Raw genomic sequence first — 22,118 nt, 5'->3', positions numbered from 1 at the left:
TTTGCACAAGCTGGAAGAAGAGTAACCCTACACAGTTCACGTAATTGTCTTCAATAAATCCTGTGTGCTCCGTTCTTCTCACTCAGTGAGACAGTTTGACACAAGCGTCCAACCACATACTCCCCTGCCACATGTCCCAGCCAACCACAACCCACAGGCAGGAAAGCAAAATAGAAATACCAGCATTACCACAGTTTTCCATATCAGGGTGGAGGAGAAGAGGAAGAGAGAAGCCAAACTTAACAGAGACATGAACTCAGAAACCACAAGGAGAGAGCGAGTGTTGAGGGAGAGACAGAGGAAACGAAGGGCCAAAAGCAACTCGGTATCAAAACAAAAAAGGAGTCCAAGTGGGTCTCAATCATTTATTAGGTTCAAGAAAAAAATGTTACAGTTTGTACATAAACAACTAATCTCACTTAAAGGTGGAATTTGATTTATTAGTAAAAACCAGTGATAAGATAAAGAGAAAGAGGGAGGGATAGCAGGCTTTACTGGAGGTGATATAACAAGCTAAACAAAAGAAGCCTTCTTTATGACAGAGGGATCTACACTTCCCATCAGCCATCACTCAGCTAGTGTTCCCAACATGGGGCAGTTCAGTTTTGTTGATACATCATTAATACCGACATGGTGGTGACATTGATCAAATAAAGAAAAAAAAAACTCAACAAACAGACAAAACAAACAACAAGGGTAACTCTCATTAGAGAGTGTGTTTTTTTTATGAGTGCATTTCCACAGAGTAAACAACAGGTTGAGATGTCTGTCATTGACATGTATGAAAAGTGCAGAATCTGGTTGCTGATCTCACTCCCCAATGAAGTGTTACCATGAAGAAAAAAAAAATGATGACAGTTGTTGTGCAACAGCCTGTTTTGGTCTTCCAGGTGTGTGCATACAGACTTGTTACATTTTACATTGACAGATACAGGAGGGCAGAGCTGACAGTGGCAGAGAAAATAACACCAAGAACAAACACCGGGGCCAGGACAGAGTGGTAATTTGGACAGACGGCATACAAACACTAACCATCAGACTTGGGGAGTTTCTTGTTTCATATTTGGATTTGATATTTTGTACGGGGGGGGGGATGCAGAGCAGTAGTTTCCCGCACCCACTCCAAACAGTTGGAGCCACATAACAGGGAAGGGGATCTAGGGTGTGTATGTGTGAGGATCAGTAACATCCGCTATCCTTTTTTACCGGTATCCAGGGCCTGGCTGAGTGTAGCCCTGGCCGTAAGGGGGGCGGTTGCGGGCATATGGGTTAGCAGCTCCTGGTGGTGGGGTGCTGCCTGGAGGTGGGGTGTATCCAGGGCGGGGTTGGTACCCTGAACTGGGCTGGGAGCCAGGCGGCATGCTGTAGTTGGCGGGCTGTGAGGCCTGGGAGGTATAGTTTTGGGGAGGGAAGGCTCCTGGTGGATACTGCTGGGCTGCCTGAGATGGATGGGGCTGCTGCTGGCCACCCTGGAAGCCTGGAGCTTGAGCAGGAGCTGGGGCAGGGGCAGGAGCCTGGGAGGAGGGGGGAGGGTAGTTCTGAAACGGCTGCTGCTGCTGCTGCTGCTGCTGCTGTTGTGGTGGCTGTGGTGGGCCGGGCTGAGGGGCTCCGGGTTGAGCACTGTATCCTGCAGAGAGAGGGAGGAAGTGATTGTAGTTAAGGAAAGGAGCATCAAATATTTCATCACTCATTCATCACCCCCGGACTGTTTTTGGTCTTACCAGAGTACTGCATGCCGTACTGCTGCTGTGGTGGGGCACCTGGTTGCTGAGGTGGGTATCCACCTGGAGCCTGGTACTGCTGGTACACCTGACCTGAAGACACAGGGACAAGACTCATGAGTACACGAGAAACAAGATATATTTTAAACCATAAGGAACGGTTATCTGTAGAATACAATCCCCCTTAGGTATGCATTATATGTTGCATGGAGACTCAATCCAGATGTCATTAATCCACTTTCCTGTACAGTGAACCACATACACCTTCAGTTCAAAAACTTTATTATGATGTACCTTTATTCTTGACCAATTCCAGTGTAATTTAAAGGGATATCTCAGTTTTTTTGAAGTGGGGTCATATGAGTTACATTACACTATTGCTCCTGCAAGCCACAATGAGTGCCAGTGAGCTCTTCCCCTTTAATGAGAAAATTCCCAGAGGACCAGCAGGCAAGCTAGGCTATTTTCTCTGGGCGTGTGACGGATATATCTGTGCTCATGCAGCGGAAGAACACCGGGGTTTCTGACGGCAAACTGAATAGCTCCAATTTTTTTTTACCGGTGCATGCAATTGCACTGTGATGAGTGCCTGGACCATATTTTCTTAACTTTGGCGAAATAACACGAAATAGGCGGCCCCGTCGGCAGAGAAAATGGCCTAACTTGCTTGCCTGCCGGTCCTCTGGGAATTTTTTCATTAAAGGGGAGGAGCTCACCAAAACTCATTGTGGCTCGCAGGAGCAATAGTGTAATGTAACTCCTATGACCCCCACTTCAAAAAAAATGAAATATCCCTTTAAGTGTGACTGTCACCTCCATTATCATATTAGGTAGATTCTGTACAGCATCCCTATTCAATTAGAGGCCCGCGGGCCACATGCTGCCCGAAAGCAACTGCCTAGTGATTGTGACTTGGGTCCGGCAAGAAGAATTTTTTTACTATGACTGACAAATGTTATTCTTTTATTGTGTTTATGCCCTTTTGGATGTGGCAATACATTAATAAACATCCAGTGTGTTTGTTATCTTATCTATTTGTTTTTCTTTTAAATAGTTAACTTTGCTCACTGTCTGCTAAAAATGTCTGGCCCAGCTCATGTCCTTAGTCTGAAAATCCGGCCCGACCAAATATTTAATTGAAGAGCCCTGCTGTAGAGGCTCCATTTCAGAGCATTTAGTGAAGTTGCTACCCGTGAAATTGAAGAAACTGATTTTATCATAACGGCACAGCCGGTATAACTTTGGAGCAAAATTTTGTGAAGCCTGATAAGGTTTTTGGATTGATTCTGAGTAGCAGACATCTCCTGTCTTGCATCAAAATAATACGAACACGCACTGTTATTAAAGCCATATCATTTTAGTAATAAAACCCACTGAGTTTATATCTGTGAACGAAATGTTCTGAGCGGTTTTGTTCCAGACGAGAAGAAGAGGAAAGATTACATGAACATCCAGGAGACAGACACATTCCCACCTCGTGAACATCTGGATAACGTGCCTTGAGATGTCATATTCATCTTGCTGGTTGCATTTACACGTAGCTCTCACTGACATCAGGTCCAACATGTAAATAAGCATAAATGAGTTCTCTGTATTCTCACGAAAAGCACCTGTGCATCTGTTCAGAATAGCACACAACTGCTCCGGTGAAAACATCTGCAACCACTTCATTGCAGCTATTTGTTGAAAAGGGTCCAGTACCCACAAATATTTCTCTATGCTACATTACAGTGAGAATTGGCTCCCAGCAAGAGAACAGCACGCAGGTGCCTGAGCAGATATAAACACATGAAGAGACAAAGACAAAGATTTAATACTTCAACAGTGATGCTAGCATGTTTTCCCTGTGGATATACTTTAAGAGGACAGATGTAAACAACTCTGTATTAGGGTGCAGAGCTGTCCTCTGCTCTGCCAGACAAGTCTTATGTTTGCAGACAATAACTTCCTGTTAGAGTCTTAGCAACATGTCTTCACAGATCCTCACTGCCTACATGCACATGTGGGGGACTGTCAACACTGTCTCTACAACTTAAATCATCTGAATAACACACCATAAATATCAACTTTTATCTCCATTAAAACCTGGAGCATGAGGTTACACTTATGAGGGTAGCTTGATGAGTAACCATTAACATTATGCTTGACAGTTCAAATCACCATTGCAAATCTTTTTTTTATGTTTCCAGAACATGGAAACTTTTACTCCTTGTTATTTTAACTCATCAAGTGTTCCAATATTTTCTCTGAATGTTTAGCAAATACGCGAGGAATTGGCAAACTAGTGTTCTCCCTAAAACGAGGCATGAGCTGTACTCCCAAACGCCCCGCCTGGCATGGAAGTGGGGTGATGAAACTTGTAAAGCAAAATGAAAGAAAGCATAATGAAGCAAGGCACGTGTGGGTTTGCAGGTTTTTGAAAGTGCTGGTTACACAGTTTGTACACTCTTGAGAGGTTTGAAAGGAAAGAGGCTGAAAAGTGACTGTCGACACTTAATTATTAAATCATTTCTTACTGTCAGAAAACTTTGATGTCTTGCGTCACATTTTTTTATCCAATCTAGAATGTGCACGAACATTCGTTGAAATTGAGGTAGCGGGGCGTTGTTTGCCTATCGGTCTAAGGGCACACTCCATATACAGAGGCTATAGTCCTTGTTGCAGCAGTCACAGGTTCAACTCCCAACCTCTACCATTTGCTGCATGTCTTCCCCAACTCTCTACTCCCCACATTTACTGTCTCTCTCAAGCTGCCCTATCCAATAAAGGCAAAAATGTCCAAAAACATAACTTTAAAAAAGGGATATGCAATAAATTAACAATAAGTTAAAGCTGCTGTTGGTAAGAATGGTGTAAAAACGTTGCTTTTTTTCTGCTAGGTTAATTTAGAACAAAATATGACAACTCAATTAGGTATGTCCAGGCTGGGGTTAGCAAATGTTTGCTAGCTTAAACTGTTTTCAAAAGATTACTGCTTTGTTTGTTTTTGCTAACTTAGCAGTGCCCTGGTGTTAGCTTTGTGCCAAATAAAATTACGTGCTCGTGAATTTATCACAAGAACACATTTGATGCCTAAAGCTCAACTAGTTTTCAGACACTTTAGGGTAACATCTTTGATACAAACTGTGGGACAACCATGAGAACTTAGTTAGCTCTGATTTTGTTTACTTTATGGCTGATGTTCAGCATAACTTACCAAGACTCATTTTAAACATTCAGACACTTATGTTTCTGTTATTTGCTTCATAAAACAGTGAGTGAGTTCTGGAAATATTTTGTTAAACTAATTAACCCACAGTTAAAGCTGCTGTTGGTAGGAATGGTGTAAAAAACGTTACTTTTTTTCTACTGGGTTTGGAGAAAAGGTCATAATGCCCATTGGTACTCATCGGTAAGTGGAGTAATTTGAGACTGTTTTCCAATGCCTTTGTATCAAGCAATGTTATTATTCCCCTCGTTCCCGTTATGACGGACCAATCATAGCTAATCTCTAATCCTCTGTCCTGATTGGTTAAGGGGCAGCCCCTACTACGTCCTCCGATTGGTTATGAGTCCGGCACTATCATGACTGCACACGCCGATCTGTGTTGGTGGGCTAAGAGGAAATCTGGTTGGGAGGGAAAGTGTTGACATTCGAAGTCCCTCTCTCTGAACAGATGTTTACTCTGTGACTACCAACAGCAGCTTTAAGTGTGCATATCAGTTCTAGTATATAGTTCCTAATCTGTCTGCAGTAAGTTTTTCACAAGACCTACATTTTTAATTTGTCTGTTCTCAATCTAAGACAATTACAAAGCAAAGCAGGAGTGCTGTCCTTATTCAGCACAAGGACTTTGTGAACTTGATCAAGCTTACTCTGATTATTCAAACTGTACACACTCTAACGTATAAGTCAAGTCTGCAGCATGGTTATGTTCATAAACTGTGTTTTTTCTAAGTTATGCATTTAAGTAGTCTATTTGCAGAGTGGTTTCTGCATATTCATACTGCAATGGCTATAAAATATGATTGATCGTGCAGCCTTATAACCTTTCACAGATCTGATCTGGAACAACTAAATATTTAGATCGGAACAGTCAACCTCAATAGGTTCTTTTTTAAAAGCTATGAAGCGATGTGGCAACCATCTGTTACCTCACTGACAGCACCTTTAAAGTGAACACCATGGTCTTTATTGACCGAGGAGGCATGTGTGTTAAATTGGCTCCTCCACTCTATAATCCATTATGTTTGTTACGTAAGGCTGATGGAGTGATTCATGGCAGCTCCTTGACCTGAGGATTTCATTGTACTCCAGTGTAACGGAGAGGTCAGCTATGGGACTGCTGAGTGCTCACGGGATGTAGTGATGACCGGGGGGTGTCGGTGAAGAAAGAGCTGCTTTGCTTCAGGAGAAAGTCCCAAAGTTAAGAGAAAGATGTTGGTTGGAACAAAGAGACACTTGGCTGTAGCTCTGCTGACCTCCATGCATGCCTCAAGAAGGAGTCATGAGAACCAAGTCCCATTTTTAAATAAATATTTTACACCGATCACACGTCTGCCCATCTGATAAAAACCCTCAGGCTAACGTCGGAGCTGTTGCTGCTGCAAACACGTTTTTATGTTTCTTTTTCTTGCACAGACGTTAATTAGAGCCAAAAGCCTATCAGCAACTGACAAACAGGTTGAAATCTTTAGCATCTTCTGGAACTTGTTAGCAGCATATTTTTGTTAACAAGGAAACTCAGTTTGCATTACAAGGGAGCTTAAGGCTACTTTTTAAAAAGGGCCACACATGCTCTGCTGGCATCGATCTTAAACAATATTTATTTTAACTCATAGACTGGAGGCTCTGATTTGCCTTGAGACTGCTGTACTGACAAACAGTCTGTTAGAGTGAGGACAGGGTTGAGTGGGAGAGAGGGCTGGGTAGAATTTAGTTTAATGTCTCAGATGAGACCATCTGCAGCCTTGGGTGTAAGAAAGAAGAGGAAGGGATGCAGAGATTAAGAAATGTTTTTTCCAAGTTGGATTTGGAGATTTTTCTAACAGCTTGTAACAAGTTGTTCTCCAGGAAGAGGTGCTGTTGAGCAAAATATCACTACACTACTGATCCCTACGGGGGGAAATTGTTGTAAAGGGGTTTGTTGAAGTGTAGCAGGCTTCATGTTTGCCTGAACGGGAGCTTTAGTTGAATTTTGTCCTAACAGGCAGTAAGTCTGCATAAATCAGTGAATATAGCTGTCTAATTTCTATTGTTGTTGTTTTCTTGTTTTTCTTTCAATTGTGTTTGATGCTTTAAAACTATTACCACCAAGCTGCTGGCAGTTCTGGATCAGGTCTTTATAAGGTTTAGTCTTTGCATGGTATAGTTTCAACCTGCATTTGAGGATGCAGCAACAAAATGTGCTCTCAGACTATAGTTTTTGGATATGATTTTAAGCCCATGTGGTGACTTCTACTGCAGAGTCATGTGTGTTTTTAATGCAGTGCTGCCTGAGGGCCTGAAGATTACGGCTGTCCATTATCAGTTATTGCTGTTGTCTCTTTTGTACAGAAAGGTATCCAGATTCTCTAAATCTTTGAATGGTATAATGTGGGGATGCACTGAAAATTTCCGGCCGAAAATGGCCAAAAAGTGCATTTTCGGTTTTCGTCTGGAAGACTTATATCACCGAAACAACATGGCCAAAACAGAATGTTTTGATGATGTGACAAGACTCGTCATTCTGAACCAGATGAGGGGCATGCACCCTCGTTGTCTGATATGTTCAATGAGATCCTTGATTTTAGTGAGGTTAGTTCACAGTCATAGCCATAAATGCAATGGTAGGGGCGACCGGGGACAGTTGTAACATTTTTGACATTTCTCTCAATAACTTTGAGCTCTTTTAACCCAGTGTGTTCAAACTGCTATAAAAACTAGCTTCAAGTGTCTGCTCATAAATGGCCTAGAAAATGTCTGTGCAACACAAACAGAAAATGCATGGCTTAATCTCAAATCCAAGGAGTGAAATGTTACAACTGTCCCCGGTCTCCCTACTAATAATATGCATAACAATTTCTTTCGGTGTTTTGGTTTTCGGCCTTGGTTTCCTCATTTTCGGTTTTCAGTTTTGGCCAATAATTTTCATTTCAGTGCATCCCTAGTATAATGACATGGTTGATGTAATTCTCAAATTCTTTGAAATTTTACAAATCTTTTACATTTTTCTGGAATTGCCTAATTATGTCTTCACCCATTCTCTCACGGAGCTGGGATCCTCTTCCCATTAATTCTGGAGTGTCTTTTTTATATCCAGCCATGTTACTACTGTGTTTCAAATTAATGTAATTAGTTGGGAGATGTTCTTCAAGGTGCTTTTTTGTAGCATTAGACAACTTTTTCAGTGTTTTGTTGTCCCTGTCGCCAATCTGTTTTTATCAACATTTTTACACAGCATCCACTCTTATGGGATGTTGCGTTTGTAGAAGTGACTCAGGTGGGTGTATACTGGTCATTGTGTTACCATGTCTAAGAGTTGATTGGTAAAACTGGTGGAAAAATCAGTAAATATATCACTGATACCAATTAGTGAAGAGATGTGTAGTAATGATTCTCTCTCTCGTTGTCGTCAACAATACGACATGTACATGTCCTGTCATTCCTTTCAGTCAGCTAGACATGCAGAACCTCTACAGACTGTCAGACCTCCATGATAGCATCCCTACATCTGGACACCTAAGCCCTGTAAACAAGTACTAAAAAACAACAGCCACAACATATCGCTTGGTAGACAAGACAGCCTGTTGTTGTTCTCCTGCGCTCATGTTATGAAGGGAAGAGAAATAGATGGGAACAGATTGTGGGAACAGCTTGTGTTGAGCTGACTAACCCCCATGAGTGAACACATCTCTCTTCTGGACAAACGCAAATCTTTTTGAGCCCCATGGAAGGCCCTGTGATGCTACCAAGGCCAAACCACAAACCTCTAGTTAAAAGAAGGAAGTCGTACCACATGTGAGCTGATCCTAAGTACTGCAGGTGTGGTCAGGACTCAGCAGTGTCTGCACACAGAGCATGTTACAGCTCTCATGGTGCTACCAAATGCATCTCCTTTGTTTCAGTGGATTCCTAATACGACTCGGCCAAACCACAAGCTGAAAACAATCCGCTCCTCTTACTGCTATATGATACACTTCACCTCTAAGGCTGCACCTGTCTGGATCTTTCTTCACAACACAAGAAGAAACAAGCCAGACACCTCCTTCAATAAGATACTCAGTTATGGAAATCAACCCGTGCTATTTGAACAGCAGACATTCCCCCTTCTCTTGAAATGGATCCAACAGTGGTACTGTGTTTAGGAAATTGAGTAAAATGAGCTGTGTTTGTTTTTGCCAACACACAGCCGGATTCAGATTTGTTTTGTTTATCTTCATCTCTGCCTTTGGTTGAGGTCCAACATGTCTGTGTTAAAGATCTGACACAAGGGAGAGCTGGGATAACGTCTGCCAAGTGAGATAAACTCCATGGATACTCTTGTTTACGCAGTGTTGACTCAGATTCCAAAGTGGTGTAACTTGAGCTTGATCAGCAAAACTCCGCTGCTTTGAAAGAATAGAAGTGAATCCAAAAAAACAAGGAAGAGACGTTTGCTTAAAGTCTTTGAGTAAACTAAGTAAAAATGGCAGTTTGGTGGTGCCTGGCACATTACCTGGTCCTATTTTTTACTAGGAATGCACCGAAGTGAAAATTCTTTGCCGAAACCGAAAACCCAAAAATGAGGAAACCAAGGCCGAAAACCAAAACACCGAAATAAATTATTATGCCAATTATTATTGGGGAGACCAGGGACAGTTGTAACATTTCACTCACTTAGATTTGAGATTAAGCCATGCATTTTCTGTTTGTGTTGCACAGGAATTTTCGATGCCATTTATTGGCAGACACTTGAAGCTAGTTTGTATATGTGTTTGAACACACTGGGTTAAAGGAGCTCAAAGTTATAAACAGAAATGTCAAAAATGTTACAACTGTCCCCTTTCTCCCCTACCATAACATTTATGGCTCTGACTATGTACTAACCTCACTAACATCAAGAATCTCATGAAACATATCAGACAACGAGGGTGCATGCCCCTCATCTGGTTCAGAGAGACGAGTCCTTTTTTCCTGTGCTCTGTTCTCCTTCTCCTGCACTGTGCACTTCTCCGTCTGCAAGCGGGTTCTCCGCATCAATCATGGCCTGGATCATTTCTGGTGCGTGCTGCTTTACTCCCACATCCAAGTAATGATCTTTATAACGTGGATCAAGTAAAGTCGCGATGAAGTGCAGAGGATCCGAACAGATCTCAGTGAAACATGTGCTGACAGACTCTCAGAGTGTACTTTTCATTGTTTTCACTCCGTGGTCCGTCTCAACCTCTTTGCTTATAAGACGCTTTAGTGCTGCAATTAGAGGAATAACGGATGCAGAGATGTTGGCCCTTATCCAGACAAGCGCATACTGGCTGCATTTTTTGCTTTTGTCATCACAACATTCTGTTTCGGCCGTGTTGTTTGGGTGGTAAAAGTACTTCGGCCAAAACACGAAAATGCACTTTTGGGCCATTTTCATGCGAAAATTTTCGGTGGCCAAATTTTCGGTGCATCCCTACTTTTTACCTTAACAAAACAACACACTGATAAGTATCCTCTTCCCACATGTAAAGTTAATTGTTTCACTGCTTGCTAATATTAGTTTTGTTTCTTGTGTATAACTATTTCTTCTTTTCTTCTTGTATGCTTTTTTTTGTTTTTTTTCTATTTTTGCTTTTACATGTTAGAAATAAAGACATCAAATCAAATTTGTCCTTCTGTATCTATCCCACTGTACTGTTTGGCATCTAACATACAGTAGGACTACACCTTGTCTGACAGACTCTGCACAGAAAAACCGTCATCTTCCAAAAACACAACTTTGTGTAGGAACAGTAAGTGTCTGACCACAGCTCACAAAAGCCTTAACTCATAAAAACGACACAGTAAAAATAATAATAGCTACACATGATTCAATAAACTCTAACTTTTACTGTCATAAATGTAAATATGTTTTTGTGGTTTTTAAATATAGCCTGTTGGTTTTGTGGTAGAGATTCCTTTATTATTTTAAAGCTGAGAGAGGAAGTTGGCAGCCAGGAGGCGGACAAGGGTTGCCCTGGTGATACAGATGGAAATTAGCTTGTGGCTAACTCTGTTAACTTTTTCAGCCAAATGTATTTTGACGACTCAGAACTCTTACTTTCCTTCAATGTGATGTCTCTTTCTTTGTTACATTATACAATGCTATGTGATTACATCAAGATTCATTGTACACAAATCTTCTCATTCAAAAGAATCATGTCATGACTAACTTTTAAATGATGGAAAAAAAACCTGAGTTTAGTAACTTATTTATCTGGGTGATAGTCTGTTGTATCCACAAGAACAAATACAACTACAAAAAAATTAACAACCTAGCATTTAAATCAAGTAATACTCGATAAAACTCAACAGGGGAAGCATATTTAGACAATTTACCCTCGATTTATTAGACCTGATGCAGAACTTCTCTGGAAAATAACAGCTTGGATCGTTTTTTTAAAGCAACACATTACAACTCACTCGACAGGGGTGACATTTTTATGAGGCTATGTTGGTGGTTATGTAGGAAAAACGTCCCATATAACAGCACCACCACTACATGAGGTGTGATTGCTTAACCACTTGTACTAAATGGTCTTGAATTCCCTGTGGTCTTTTGAATGTAATCCAGTTGTGAGTCTAACAGCAACAAGTACTTTCATATGTGTATTTGGGATTTCCTTGGAGTATACAGTTGTATGTGTGTGTGTGTGACTCACCATCCATGCTTGCTGGGGGTCCCTGCTGTACTCCAGGATAGGGGGCCTGAGGTTGTGGGGGCACTCCTGGCTGAGGGGGTGCAGATGAGGCGGAGTTGATGCTGTCAGGGGTTCCCGAGCGCTCCTCTGGGGCAACCGCTGGGGGAGCTACTCAAACAGCACAGAGGGAGACACACAGGGTTTGTTTTATTCTTCAGATGACAGCCAATAACTGACTCAACATCAAAGTTAAAGGTATTCTCTGCTGCTGTTTTGTATGTGTGTTATAGTGTGCTATACCTGGGGCCTGGTCTTCACTCAGGCCAAAAGCGGAGATGACATTCTTGCTGACCTCATCCTGGTTTTTCAACGGGTCGAAGGCTGACATACTGGCTGCGCTGACTGGAGTGACCTGTTTCGCTGCGGGGTCTGTTGCCAACACTTTGCCTTCACGTCCGTCCACTGATTCTAGAAACAGGAAATGTTTGAGAGACAGCAGAGACACAAACAGAATGAGGTAATTTGTGTAGGAGTGTTTTCAAAAACTGTTGGATCTGAGAGTAAACACTGTCTAAGCCTCATAAAAGTCCTTCATTTCAATGCTGCATTTCACTGAAAATACACCTGGCCAGATTGCAAACTCTGAATCTTCCCTATCTAAATCAGTCCTCAAGTCAAACATGAATCTATACTTGGTGGCACAAAGCTTGTTTGGACATGGGCACACGTTCCTTACAACAGCTTTTGTTACAGTTATGATGGGTGTTCTTTCAGACTGAAACGTGTGGGTGTGCATGATTGCATTCAACCTGAAAAATCAACAATTCTCCATATGAAAAGAGTTATTAAATTATTCACACAATAACTGGCTCTCATAAACCATCTCAGTGCAGTGCTAGTATTCCTGTGGGATATACATGTGGCAATATGAACAAGATTTAATTGTTGAGGAGGAGGCTGAAGAGCCCGGATCAGAAGGACAGTCCATAATGTTAAAAACATCAAAACACCTGCATTGGTCTTTATTTGACAAGTACAAACCTCCAGCAACTGTAGCTTCTGTTAACATGAAAACAGAGCATGCACAACAAACGCATCATACATGTCTTGGATTTTTGTAAAAATGAATGAAACCAAAACACAAGCAGGGGATTTCTCAAATAAAAAAATACTGTGTTCCTACTGCTCTACGATTGGCTGATCTGAAAGTCTAGCTTCAGCCTCTTTATGTGTGTGCGGGCTTTTTTTGGCTTCTCCCGAAATTTCTCGTCATTAAAGTTAGTAGTTGCTGAATTTACTTCAAGTCTGTATCACTCTGGTTCTTATTATCAAGCACCAATGTTTTTGTTTATTTTTTTGTATTTGCAATGTGACGGCCTCGGGCTGGCCTTTGTTTGTGGTTTTCCCCCTTTCCTGGCTCAGTTTTTTCAGATAGTTATGGGTGGAGCCTTCCAGTGAGCTTGTCAGTGATGCAGCACACCTGAAGAGGCTACAAAAGCAGACCTGCAGATCTCTCTCTCTCCTTCCTAGCCTGCAGACTGCCTTTACTTTTTGTTTGAGTTTGAGCTGCTGGCCAACAACACATTAACATACTTAAACTCAACACTGCATACATTCATGTACACTGTAAAATGTTATGCACTCTATTAAATTAAAACACTTTGTACTGCAGACTATGTGTGATCTCCCTTTTTGTCACACTCTTTTGAGCCAGGTTGTGAGAGCATTAAAATAACAGATTAGAAATAAGATGTGTGTAGGACTGGTTACCACTGTCAGGTGCTGTGGCAGCCACACCAGGCTCTGAGGGGGGCTCCAGGCTGTCCAGGAGGTTGTTGACTTTATTCCTGAGCTCGATGAGCTCCCTGCGCAGGTGCTTCACCTGACTGGACTCCAAAGGCCGCGGCTGACCATTAACTGTGGAGAATGAAAGACGAAGACACAGGTGAGAAAAAAATGTATGTTGTGTTGATTGTTTAGCGTATGTCTTTGCTCCATCTCTGCACAGCTGACTCTACTTGTGTGTTTGACCTCATGGAGGTTGATGGATAGAACTCGGCTCGTGATCGCTTTTGCAGAATAAAACAATCGCCTCATCTGTACCGTTATTAATGGGGCGTTTTTCTGCATTACTGAGTCTGGATCTCATTAGTTGCACTCATTTCCCACTTGGGGCAATGTTGTCTTGAACTTGAACTTCTTGTTCACATAGATCTTGGACTGGATCTGGGTTATAGCCATGAGTTCTTAGGAATATCTGGGTCAGACAGCAGAGAAATGTGTCAGCAATCCGGCAGATCACCAAACCACAAGTAGAAAAACCAAAAAGGGATTGTAGAGGAACGACAGCTTGTGAACTTTATACTGGGGCTAAATGATTTTAGTGAAAAACAACCAAAGAAAGCCAAGAACACACTTTGTTGTTCTCTGCATCAGACACACTGAAACCAGTGATATATATTCAAGTCACCAGCACTTTAAAGAAGAACGTTATACAGTATCATCTGATCGCATTAAAAAACACAGATAGAAACGTTGTAGTTCATTGATCTGGAAAATCTCTCAATTAAATATTATGAATGATGATCTGCCTCAATTCTATTGGCTCCATGCTGTAAATACCTGGGATTATAGAGATCATCTATCACATGGCTGCATCTACAAAGCCTTTCATAATAACAGTGAGGTGGACAGAGGGAGTGAGAGCTTCATCCTCACACCTTCCAGCCAGGTATTAAGCTAATGATGGAGCGGGGTAATGCTGGACATACAGGGCACTGGTTTAACTCTTAGTTTCATTATTTCAAAAATGGATAAGTTACAAAAGAGCAACAACGTAGCCCCCATACAGAGTGAATGAAAAGATATGAGCCAGGCTGAAAACATGTTTTATTTTTCTGTAAAAACTACAGGACCTCGTGAGGATTCCTCTGCATCTTACTGCCTTTATTATCATTTTACTTTCAATCCCATTTTATTTTCCTTTAATTGTTTTCCTCTCCTAACACCTCATGTACTGCCTTTATAGCTTTAATTCATCTTGATCTGTTTATTTATTTTACAGCTTTTATCTGCATATCCTTAAATGCTTAGCTCTGCTTTGTATGGAGGCCCTAAAAGGACATGATTAAATACATTTATTTTCTCTGTCTTCTCAGGATAACAAGTTAATTTCACTGGTTTTCTCAAGATCTCGAGAAAACACAAAATAATATTTCATTTAATCATGTTATTTAAGGGCTTCCATACTAAAAATAAAAGCAGAAATTGTACACATATGGTAAAGAGTAACTACAGGTAATAGGAAAGGCCTGTTTTCAGTTTCTGTGGGGTTTTTTTGTTTGTTTTTTTCTCAAACATTGTTTAGAAAATTTTGCCTAAGTAAAGAATAAAAATCAATATTGTTACAAGACATTTATCTTACAGGTTGAAGATTAAAAACACAAAAAAAGAGCTTCGTTCTCTGGATAAAACGATTTAAATGATCCCCTTATAGAGAAAAATAAGTAGAGATCTTGAGATAAGCTTTGTGAGAAAATAAAATGTATTTAATCCTGTCCTTTTAGGGCTTCCATAGTTTTGCTTTTATTTCACCTTATTGCTTTAACCCCTCTTTTAATGCTTAATTCCTTTTCATTGCTTGTAGCCCCTTCTTATTCTTTCTTTCCTTTTATGTTTTCAATTGTCTTACTTTCTTGGTCCCTTTGGTCTCAGTTCTCATTGTTGGGTTCTTGTGTTGCCTGTGTTGAATCATTGTTTGGGTATTTTGTGTTCTTTTTCCAAATGTCTGATTTTAATTTTGTTTAAACTCTGTCTGCCCTCTGCCTCTCCTCAAAATCGGTTGCATTAACACAACTACATTTATTTACATATTTTTTTAAAGTTATGTTTTTGGGTACCCTTGCCTTTATTGACAGGACGGCTGTAGAGAGACAGGAAATGTGGGGAGCAGAGAGCGGGGGAAGACACGCAGCAAGCAGTCGTGAGTCTAACCGGCGACCTCTGCAACGAGAACCACAGCCTTCGCATGTGGGGCGCCAAGACCACTAGGCCACCAGTGCCCCAACACAACATTTTAAACTGTGTGACAAATTGTTGTTATTGGCTAGAAAATGTATTTTAATAAACTGGATTAAGGATAAACCGCCAACTGTTACGCTGTGGTATCAAGAGTTATTTAGGGTCTGGCGGCTGAATTTTCCTTGTTTTGAAAGTAGGGTATGGCACGGGGGCAGTATTTCATTTATTTATGTATTTTTCTTGTATTTTTTCTTCCTTCTCTTCTCTTTCTAATGTAAATTGCTTTACATAATCCACTCCTAATGCACTGTTTTAAATGTGTAATGTGATATGAAGGCAAGATGTAGGATTTGATTTAATTCTCTTCTGTTTGTGGAAAAACAAAAGCAATAAAACTGTCTGCTGTGTTTGTATTTATGTGCCCTGCCGTTTGTGAAGCACTTTGTAAACCGTGGTTTTTAAAAGGTGCTATACAAATAAAGGGATTATTATTATTTGCAGCCAGACTCAAGTGGACAGTTATGGAACTGCAGTTTTCTGCACTTCTGAAATTAAGTAAGTTGAACACATTTAATCCTACTTGAACCTTATAACACCGTCAATCTGTAGCAATTGATAAAACAGTTCCTTACAGTTCTGTCGACAGTCTTACCCACAGCACACGAGTCACTCAAACTCCTTTGACCCCTTATTTTCCAAATATAAATTGTGACAGATGACAGCTTGACTGGAAGCAGAGCACGGGGAACAACATCATGTTGCCATTACGGATTCAAGAGTGAGCATGTAGTACTGTTATTTTAGCTTTGTGTGAGCTGTTTGCAGATTTCAAATCTTGTTTAGCTTTTTGAATTTGTAAGAGACAAGGCCATGGTGTGTCATGGTTTTGATTTATATTGTTTTCCCAGCTGATGGCAATATTCTGATAATATTTTGTCAGATTAGAGACTCAATATCTTCAAGTTTGACTTTTGTGCGTCACTTTGTTCCAATACTGGGGAATCTATGGCACAACTTAAGGTCCTGGTGGAAGGGAGGAAAGCTCAGAAATATGATTTGGATTATGAAAATACTACAGAAAGCGACTTTTTGCTGCATATCAATGAATGAAAAATTGCTCAATGAAAATTGAAAGCACTTTGTGTTATCAAAAAATCTGCAAAAAAAATATATATATATGTAATATGTATCAAATATATTTACTCATAATGTGGGGACCTTTTATGGAGCGCTTTCAGCAACTTCAGTCAATTTAAGAAGCATCCTCCTTCTTTGTCTTTGTCCTTACAATCTTCATCTCTATAACCTTTTTTTACATTCTTTTATTTTATGTATTCCCACCCAAATGTTGTTTTTTCTTGTACCACTATAATCCTCAAAAAATAACTGACAACCTGACTTCCAGCACTAGAACGCTGTTTACTCCAGGACTGTTCTACTAATGTTTGCACTATGGAACCCCTATATGGACATTGGGACTGTTGGGTTATGTGGGAAGGGTTTTGTGTTAGATCAAGTTGATCTCATCGTGCAGTTTTCTGTGTACATTTTGTATATTTGTTTAAATAAAAAAAATGAAGGCAAAAAAAACATTTAATCATTACTGTACAATGTGCCCATTATCTTCCTTTTCTGTATTATTATTATTATTATTATTATTATTATTGATAGGATTTGATATAGCACTTTTGTAGGCACTGAAAGTCGCTTTACAGAAAGTGCAAAAAAAAAATCAAATATATAAAACAAAACGAAGACAGAGGTGGGGCTGGCGTAAAGGTTGTGTTGTAGGCTTTTTTTGAACAGGAAGGTCTTGAGGTGGTTTTTAAATGATTGAAGAGAGTCAGAGTTGCAGATGTGTGGAGGGAGAGAGTTCGAGAGAGTTGAGGGCAGCGATGGCAGAGGCTCTAACTCCCTCAAATTCTGTAATTTACTGCAACTCAATCAAATTTTTTTTTTTAACGCTACATCTATACATGCTTTGAGGGCAAGTTTGGATGAATGACGTGTTTATATTTTGTGATGATCAACTTTCTGTTAAGGAGCAGTGATCAAAGTTAACATTATTTACCCATAACCGAAAATAATTGCAACTACAGTATGTAAAAAAAGAAAGACTTCCTTATGCAAGATTTTGTTGCTCCACAGAAAAAAAGCCCACCACCAAAAGTACCAAAAGTTAAAGGGTGAGGCTAATTGTTGGTTTGGAAAAATGATTAATCCTTATGTGGCCTACACCCAAAGTCACACAGCTAAAGCTAACTACTGAATGGTTTTGGATCAAGTCGGACCTGCACTGTTTTAAGATTAGGATTAGGAACCTGTATAACTGGCCAAAGAGTGCGTTTGTGAGAGCATCCTTGTACCACCCATCACTTCCTTTGTTGACTGAACCAGTGATGAGGAACCTTTTGAAAACTCCAGCCTGAATTAGTCAGAAGGGAGTGCAGAAAACTGTCCTTTCAAAAAAAAGGGGCTGAGGTTTGTTGTGTGAAACTTAAGCTGGACTGCCCTCCAGTGACTGCTTGCTGTAACAGCTGCGGGAAACATCTTTGAATACGACTCATCATGAGGTCACAATCACATGATTTAAAGCAAACAGCACCTAGGGGCTGTATGTTTGGACTCCTCAAGGCAAATTTCGTATGTGTTTGTGTAAGTAAGGTCAACAAAAGTGAATGAAAATCTTACCAAACAAAGTGAGTTTGAGTATTCTACTGCACTGAATGGCGAAGGACAAGTCAGAGCTGTCGAAGATAGTGATGAGGTCGTCATCTACAGAAATGGAAAAGAGAGATCACATGATTCACTGTAGAGGAAATGATCTTCATCAAAGATCTTACGGATGATTTCAGAAAATAGTCGGATTCCTGACTTACCCTCGTCCTTGTACTTAATAGTAACCTCGTCATTACTCTGCAGCTTCCCTCTGAAGACACGCTGCATCATCAGCACCAGCTCATCGTAGGTGATGTCTTCGTTATGGATAGGGATGCGTCTGATGTCGTCACCCAACTGGGCTTTGATGATCAGCTTCCCGCTCAGGTCCAGCTGGCCGTTCATGGTGCCGTCCGACCTCTTCTGCTCCCACCACTGAAGAGAGATGAAGTAGTTTAAAAAACTATTTACTAACAAGTCTATTGTCCTCAGTCTCTGATCACTTCATACTAATTTGAACCTATTTGAAATTCAATCATGCAGCGATGACTAACCAGCAGGAAAGTTATTATTAAAACGCAACATGCTGAGCCAAAGTAAGACTGCAGTTTTATTTATTGGTATAATTTAAATCCATCTTTGTAAAATAGTATAATTGCACATTACACAAAGCAATAGCATAAATATATCTTTATCATTACAGTTGTGTTCCAACCTCAGGAAGGCTGATTGCATATCAGGAGGTTAGAAGGTCAGAAAGTACGATTACGTTAACGGGGATAACAGGACTTCTCTTTATTAAAGACTTGATTTGAAAAGTCTGAATCTTTGACAGTCTCCCTGCAAGGTACTGAAAAATGTCCTCAAGTCACTTTATCCTTATACTACCTAAAATCACATCAAAATCAAATCAGGACTCTTCTTGTGCTGTCACATATCAGTCAGTTTCACTTGAACTGCAGAGTCTAAGGGTCAAACATGACTGAGTGAGGTGGCACAGACTGTTCCCCTGTTAGACTTTGACCAAAAATATCAATTGATTTCAGAGATGATCAAAGCTTTCTATGTTTCGTGAACCTCTGGAGGAAAGAAAATGTGTTCTATGTAAACGTAAAAGTTAGAATTTCTTTTCCCATGTTATGCTAATGTATAACTGCAACATCCTATATATATATGCAAACAACTTATACAGTTTAAAAAAATACTTCCTATATGAACTACCTATATAAGCTAGCCTTAACCTACACTTTCTAACATGAGTCTTGAACATCATATTTATTCTCAAATGTATTATTTTTTGATACAACTAATAAACATGATTCAATACACTTTTGCTTCACATGTTTCTACATGTCTTGTTGCCAAATAATCCATCCTAATCCATTTGTTTTCATGTCTTCAGTATCAGCAGCAACACAAATATTGTGTTTGTATCCTGTTAAATTGTTTGTCTACATTTAAACAGTTGTGGACAAAGTACACAGCTTCATTACTTAAGTCAAAGTATAGATCCTACTGGTCAAACATCACTCCAAAAAAAGTGAAAGTTGCTCTGTCAGATTATTACTTGAGTTAAAGTACTTGCTTTTAAAAACAGAGAAGTATTCAAAGTATTTTTTAAACTATCTCAAAACTTTGTATTTTCACAAAGCATGAGGCAGTCAAGAATACATAGGAGTACATTCTGTTGCATTATGTTTATCTAGAAACCATTACTTGAAATCTCTAAAAACTACCATGGAATAAAAACAGACACTAAGTTACTCCAAGCACAGACAACTTAGTTTGAAATGTTCATCTGGAATGAAACAAATGTTACGTAGCTCAACACGCTTTCTCAGGTTGGACTGTGAATGTTTGTATGTTTGTGCAGAGTGGGAAACAAGGGGAACATTTCACACAATACATATCATTCTTCATTTCAAAAACCTCTAACATGGGCTGAAGATATGGCCATGGGTGCTCAGGTGGAGAATTATAGCCATCATTACCACCTCTACATGAACTGCCTGATCTGAGTGAAATTTGCTCTGTGTTTGAGCCACCGTGGAGATGCATGATATACAGGTACGACTAAACCACTGAAACAAACAGAACTACACAAACACATTTTACTGTCTTAGGGATCAGATTTCAGAAAAGAGAAGGAAATTCATGAGCTGACTTCAAAGCAAAGGTAGTGAGTAACTAGAGCATTGATAGACATGTAGTGGAGTCAAAAGTACAATAATTGTCTTCTGAATGTAGTGGAGTAAAAGTAATAAGTTCCCCCCAAAAATAATACTCAAGCAAAGTACAGATACTCAAAAACTGTACTCAAGTACTTTGTTTCTGTCCACCAGCAGTCTAACATGTCAACGTAGCTCTCTGATTGTGTCATGCCACCACCAGTAGGATTAACTCTGACGTTTCTGCTGATGTTTCAGGCCTGACGATATAGACCCGAGTGGATTTAATTCCAGAAAATGCTCCGGCTTTGGCTCTCCATGCCAGATGAATAATTGGCTGGATGCTAGGGATTGTGTGGTAGCTAGCTTTTTTAGCATGCACTTATAGTTAATGGAGACAACAGCAAGCTGATTTCCACCAAACTGGCCCTACTACATTAACGATTAGGAGCAGAGTAGAATCACACCTTTAAATGACAGCGTTTAAAGGCAAGTGTGGAAAACAATTGTGAAACATGCTCAGTCATCTGTCAGCGGCCCATAACCAGCAAACTAATGAGTGCTAACGCTTTCAGGGCGATTTCTTCAATGTGTCAATTGTGGAATATCATGCTGAAAAACACTCATAATAGTTGATCTCCTCTTCCATAGCTGCATAAATGTCAATGAATCAATCTGCTCTCATTTCACTTATTAGCAGTCAAAAACAGTTTCGTGCGTGACCGGTTATTGAAACATGACATGAATCTTCAGCCCTGACTAAACCAGAAATGTCTTAGAGTAGACATGTATCAACTGTGTCTTCCCCAGAATCCAGAACAGGTCGGATAAGTGTGTTTTTGGGTAGGTAACTTCATTCGAATCTTCTAGTCTCGACACCTGTTTAGGCGAGCTAGCCTAGCGTTAGCTCACTGCGCAGTGAATTCAACATACATAGCTAGCTAGCAAGCTAAACACTTAGCTAGCAACATAACACCAAACAGGGAGGACATATAAGTGTAAACTAAGTCCCATTGTCACTGGAGCCCGAACAATGTTAAGTTTGTTTTTACCTAAATCAGACGACTTGACCACGCTGTGTTTCACAGGTTCTCCCAAACCGTGAAAGTAAAACTGGTAGCTAGCCTAGCTTAACCCGGGTGCCAGCATCAGGAAGTGTCCTCCAAACTGTCAACGTCAACCAGTACGTGGCACTCATCCTGCGCAGTCGCAGATCAGCTGGGACAAAGTACGATGATTGACTCACCTGACAGTAGAGACAATCACATCAAATGTATTGAGTTGAAGAGTTGTCCTTTGATTGTCACTGTTTACAGTGCACATTTGACTGATGTATTCAGATTAAATACAATACAATTTGACGTTTGGTGTAATATTATGGAGCTATTATTGTGGCAAAAGTATTTAAATATGTATAATAATAATAATAACAATAATAATAATAATAATAATAATAATAATAATAATAATAATAATAATACATTTTATTTATAACGCACCTTTCGTTTCAAGAAATCTCAAAGTGCTACAGGCACACAGTAAAAAGGAGGGAACAAACTTGAACATTTCTTAAAAAGAGTACTTAAAATAAGTTAAAAGCCTCTTTAAAGAGGAAGGTCTTTAAATGTTTCTTAAAAGCAACCACAGCCCGTGGGGTCCTGAGGTGGCTGGGCAGGGAGTTCCACAGACGTGGTGCAGCAGCACAAAAGGCCCGATCTCCCATGGTCTG

The 22,118-nt window shown here is 40.2% G+C and overlaps 1 protein-coding gene across 1 annotated transcript; it reads right to left on the bottom strand.

The window, feature by feature from the left end:
• Positions 1 to 351: 351 nt before the first annotated feature.
• Positions 352 to 21,608, bottom strand: tfg (trafficking from ER to golgi regulator). Its single transcript, XM_034694031.1, has 8 exons — positions 21,442 to 21,608; positions 18,443 to 18,656; positions 18,255 to 18,338; positions 13,314 to 13,460; positions 11,844 to 12,011; positions 11,565 to 11,711; positions 1,722 to 1,814; positions 352 to 1,627 (listed from the first exon to the last, which is right to left on the bottom strand). The coding sequence occupies exons 2-8, from the start codon at positions 18,624 to 18,626 to the stop codon at positions 1,203 to 1,205; spliced, it is 1,248 nt and encodes a 415-aa protein (XP_034549922.1). The 5' UTR covers positions 18,627 to 18,656; positions 21,442 to 21,608; the 3' UTR covers positions 352 to 1,202.
• Positions 21,609 to 22,118: the final 510 nt, after the last annotated feature.

Source organism: Notolabrus celidotus, chromosome 10, assembly GCF_009762535.1.
Source record: "Notolabrus celidotus isolate fNotCel1 chromosome 10, fNotCel1.pri, whole genome shotgun sequence".
Lineage (NCBI taxonomy): Eukaryota > Metazoa > Chordata > Actinopteri > Labriformes > Labridae > Notolabrus > Notolabrus celidotus.
The sequence above is the reverse complement of the archived record's forward strand: the minus strand, read 5'-3'. Positions and strand labels throughout refer to the sequence as shown.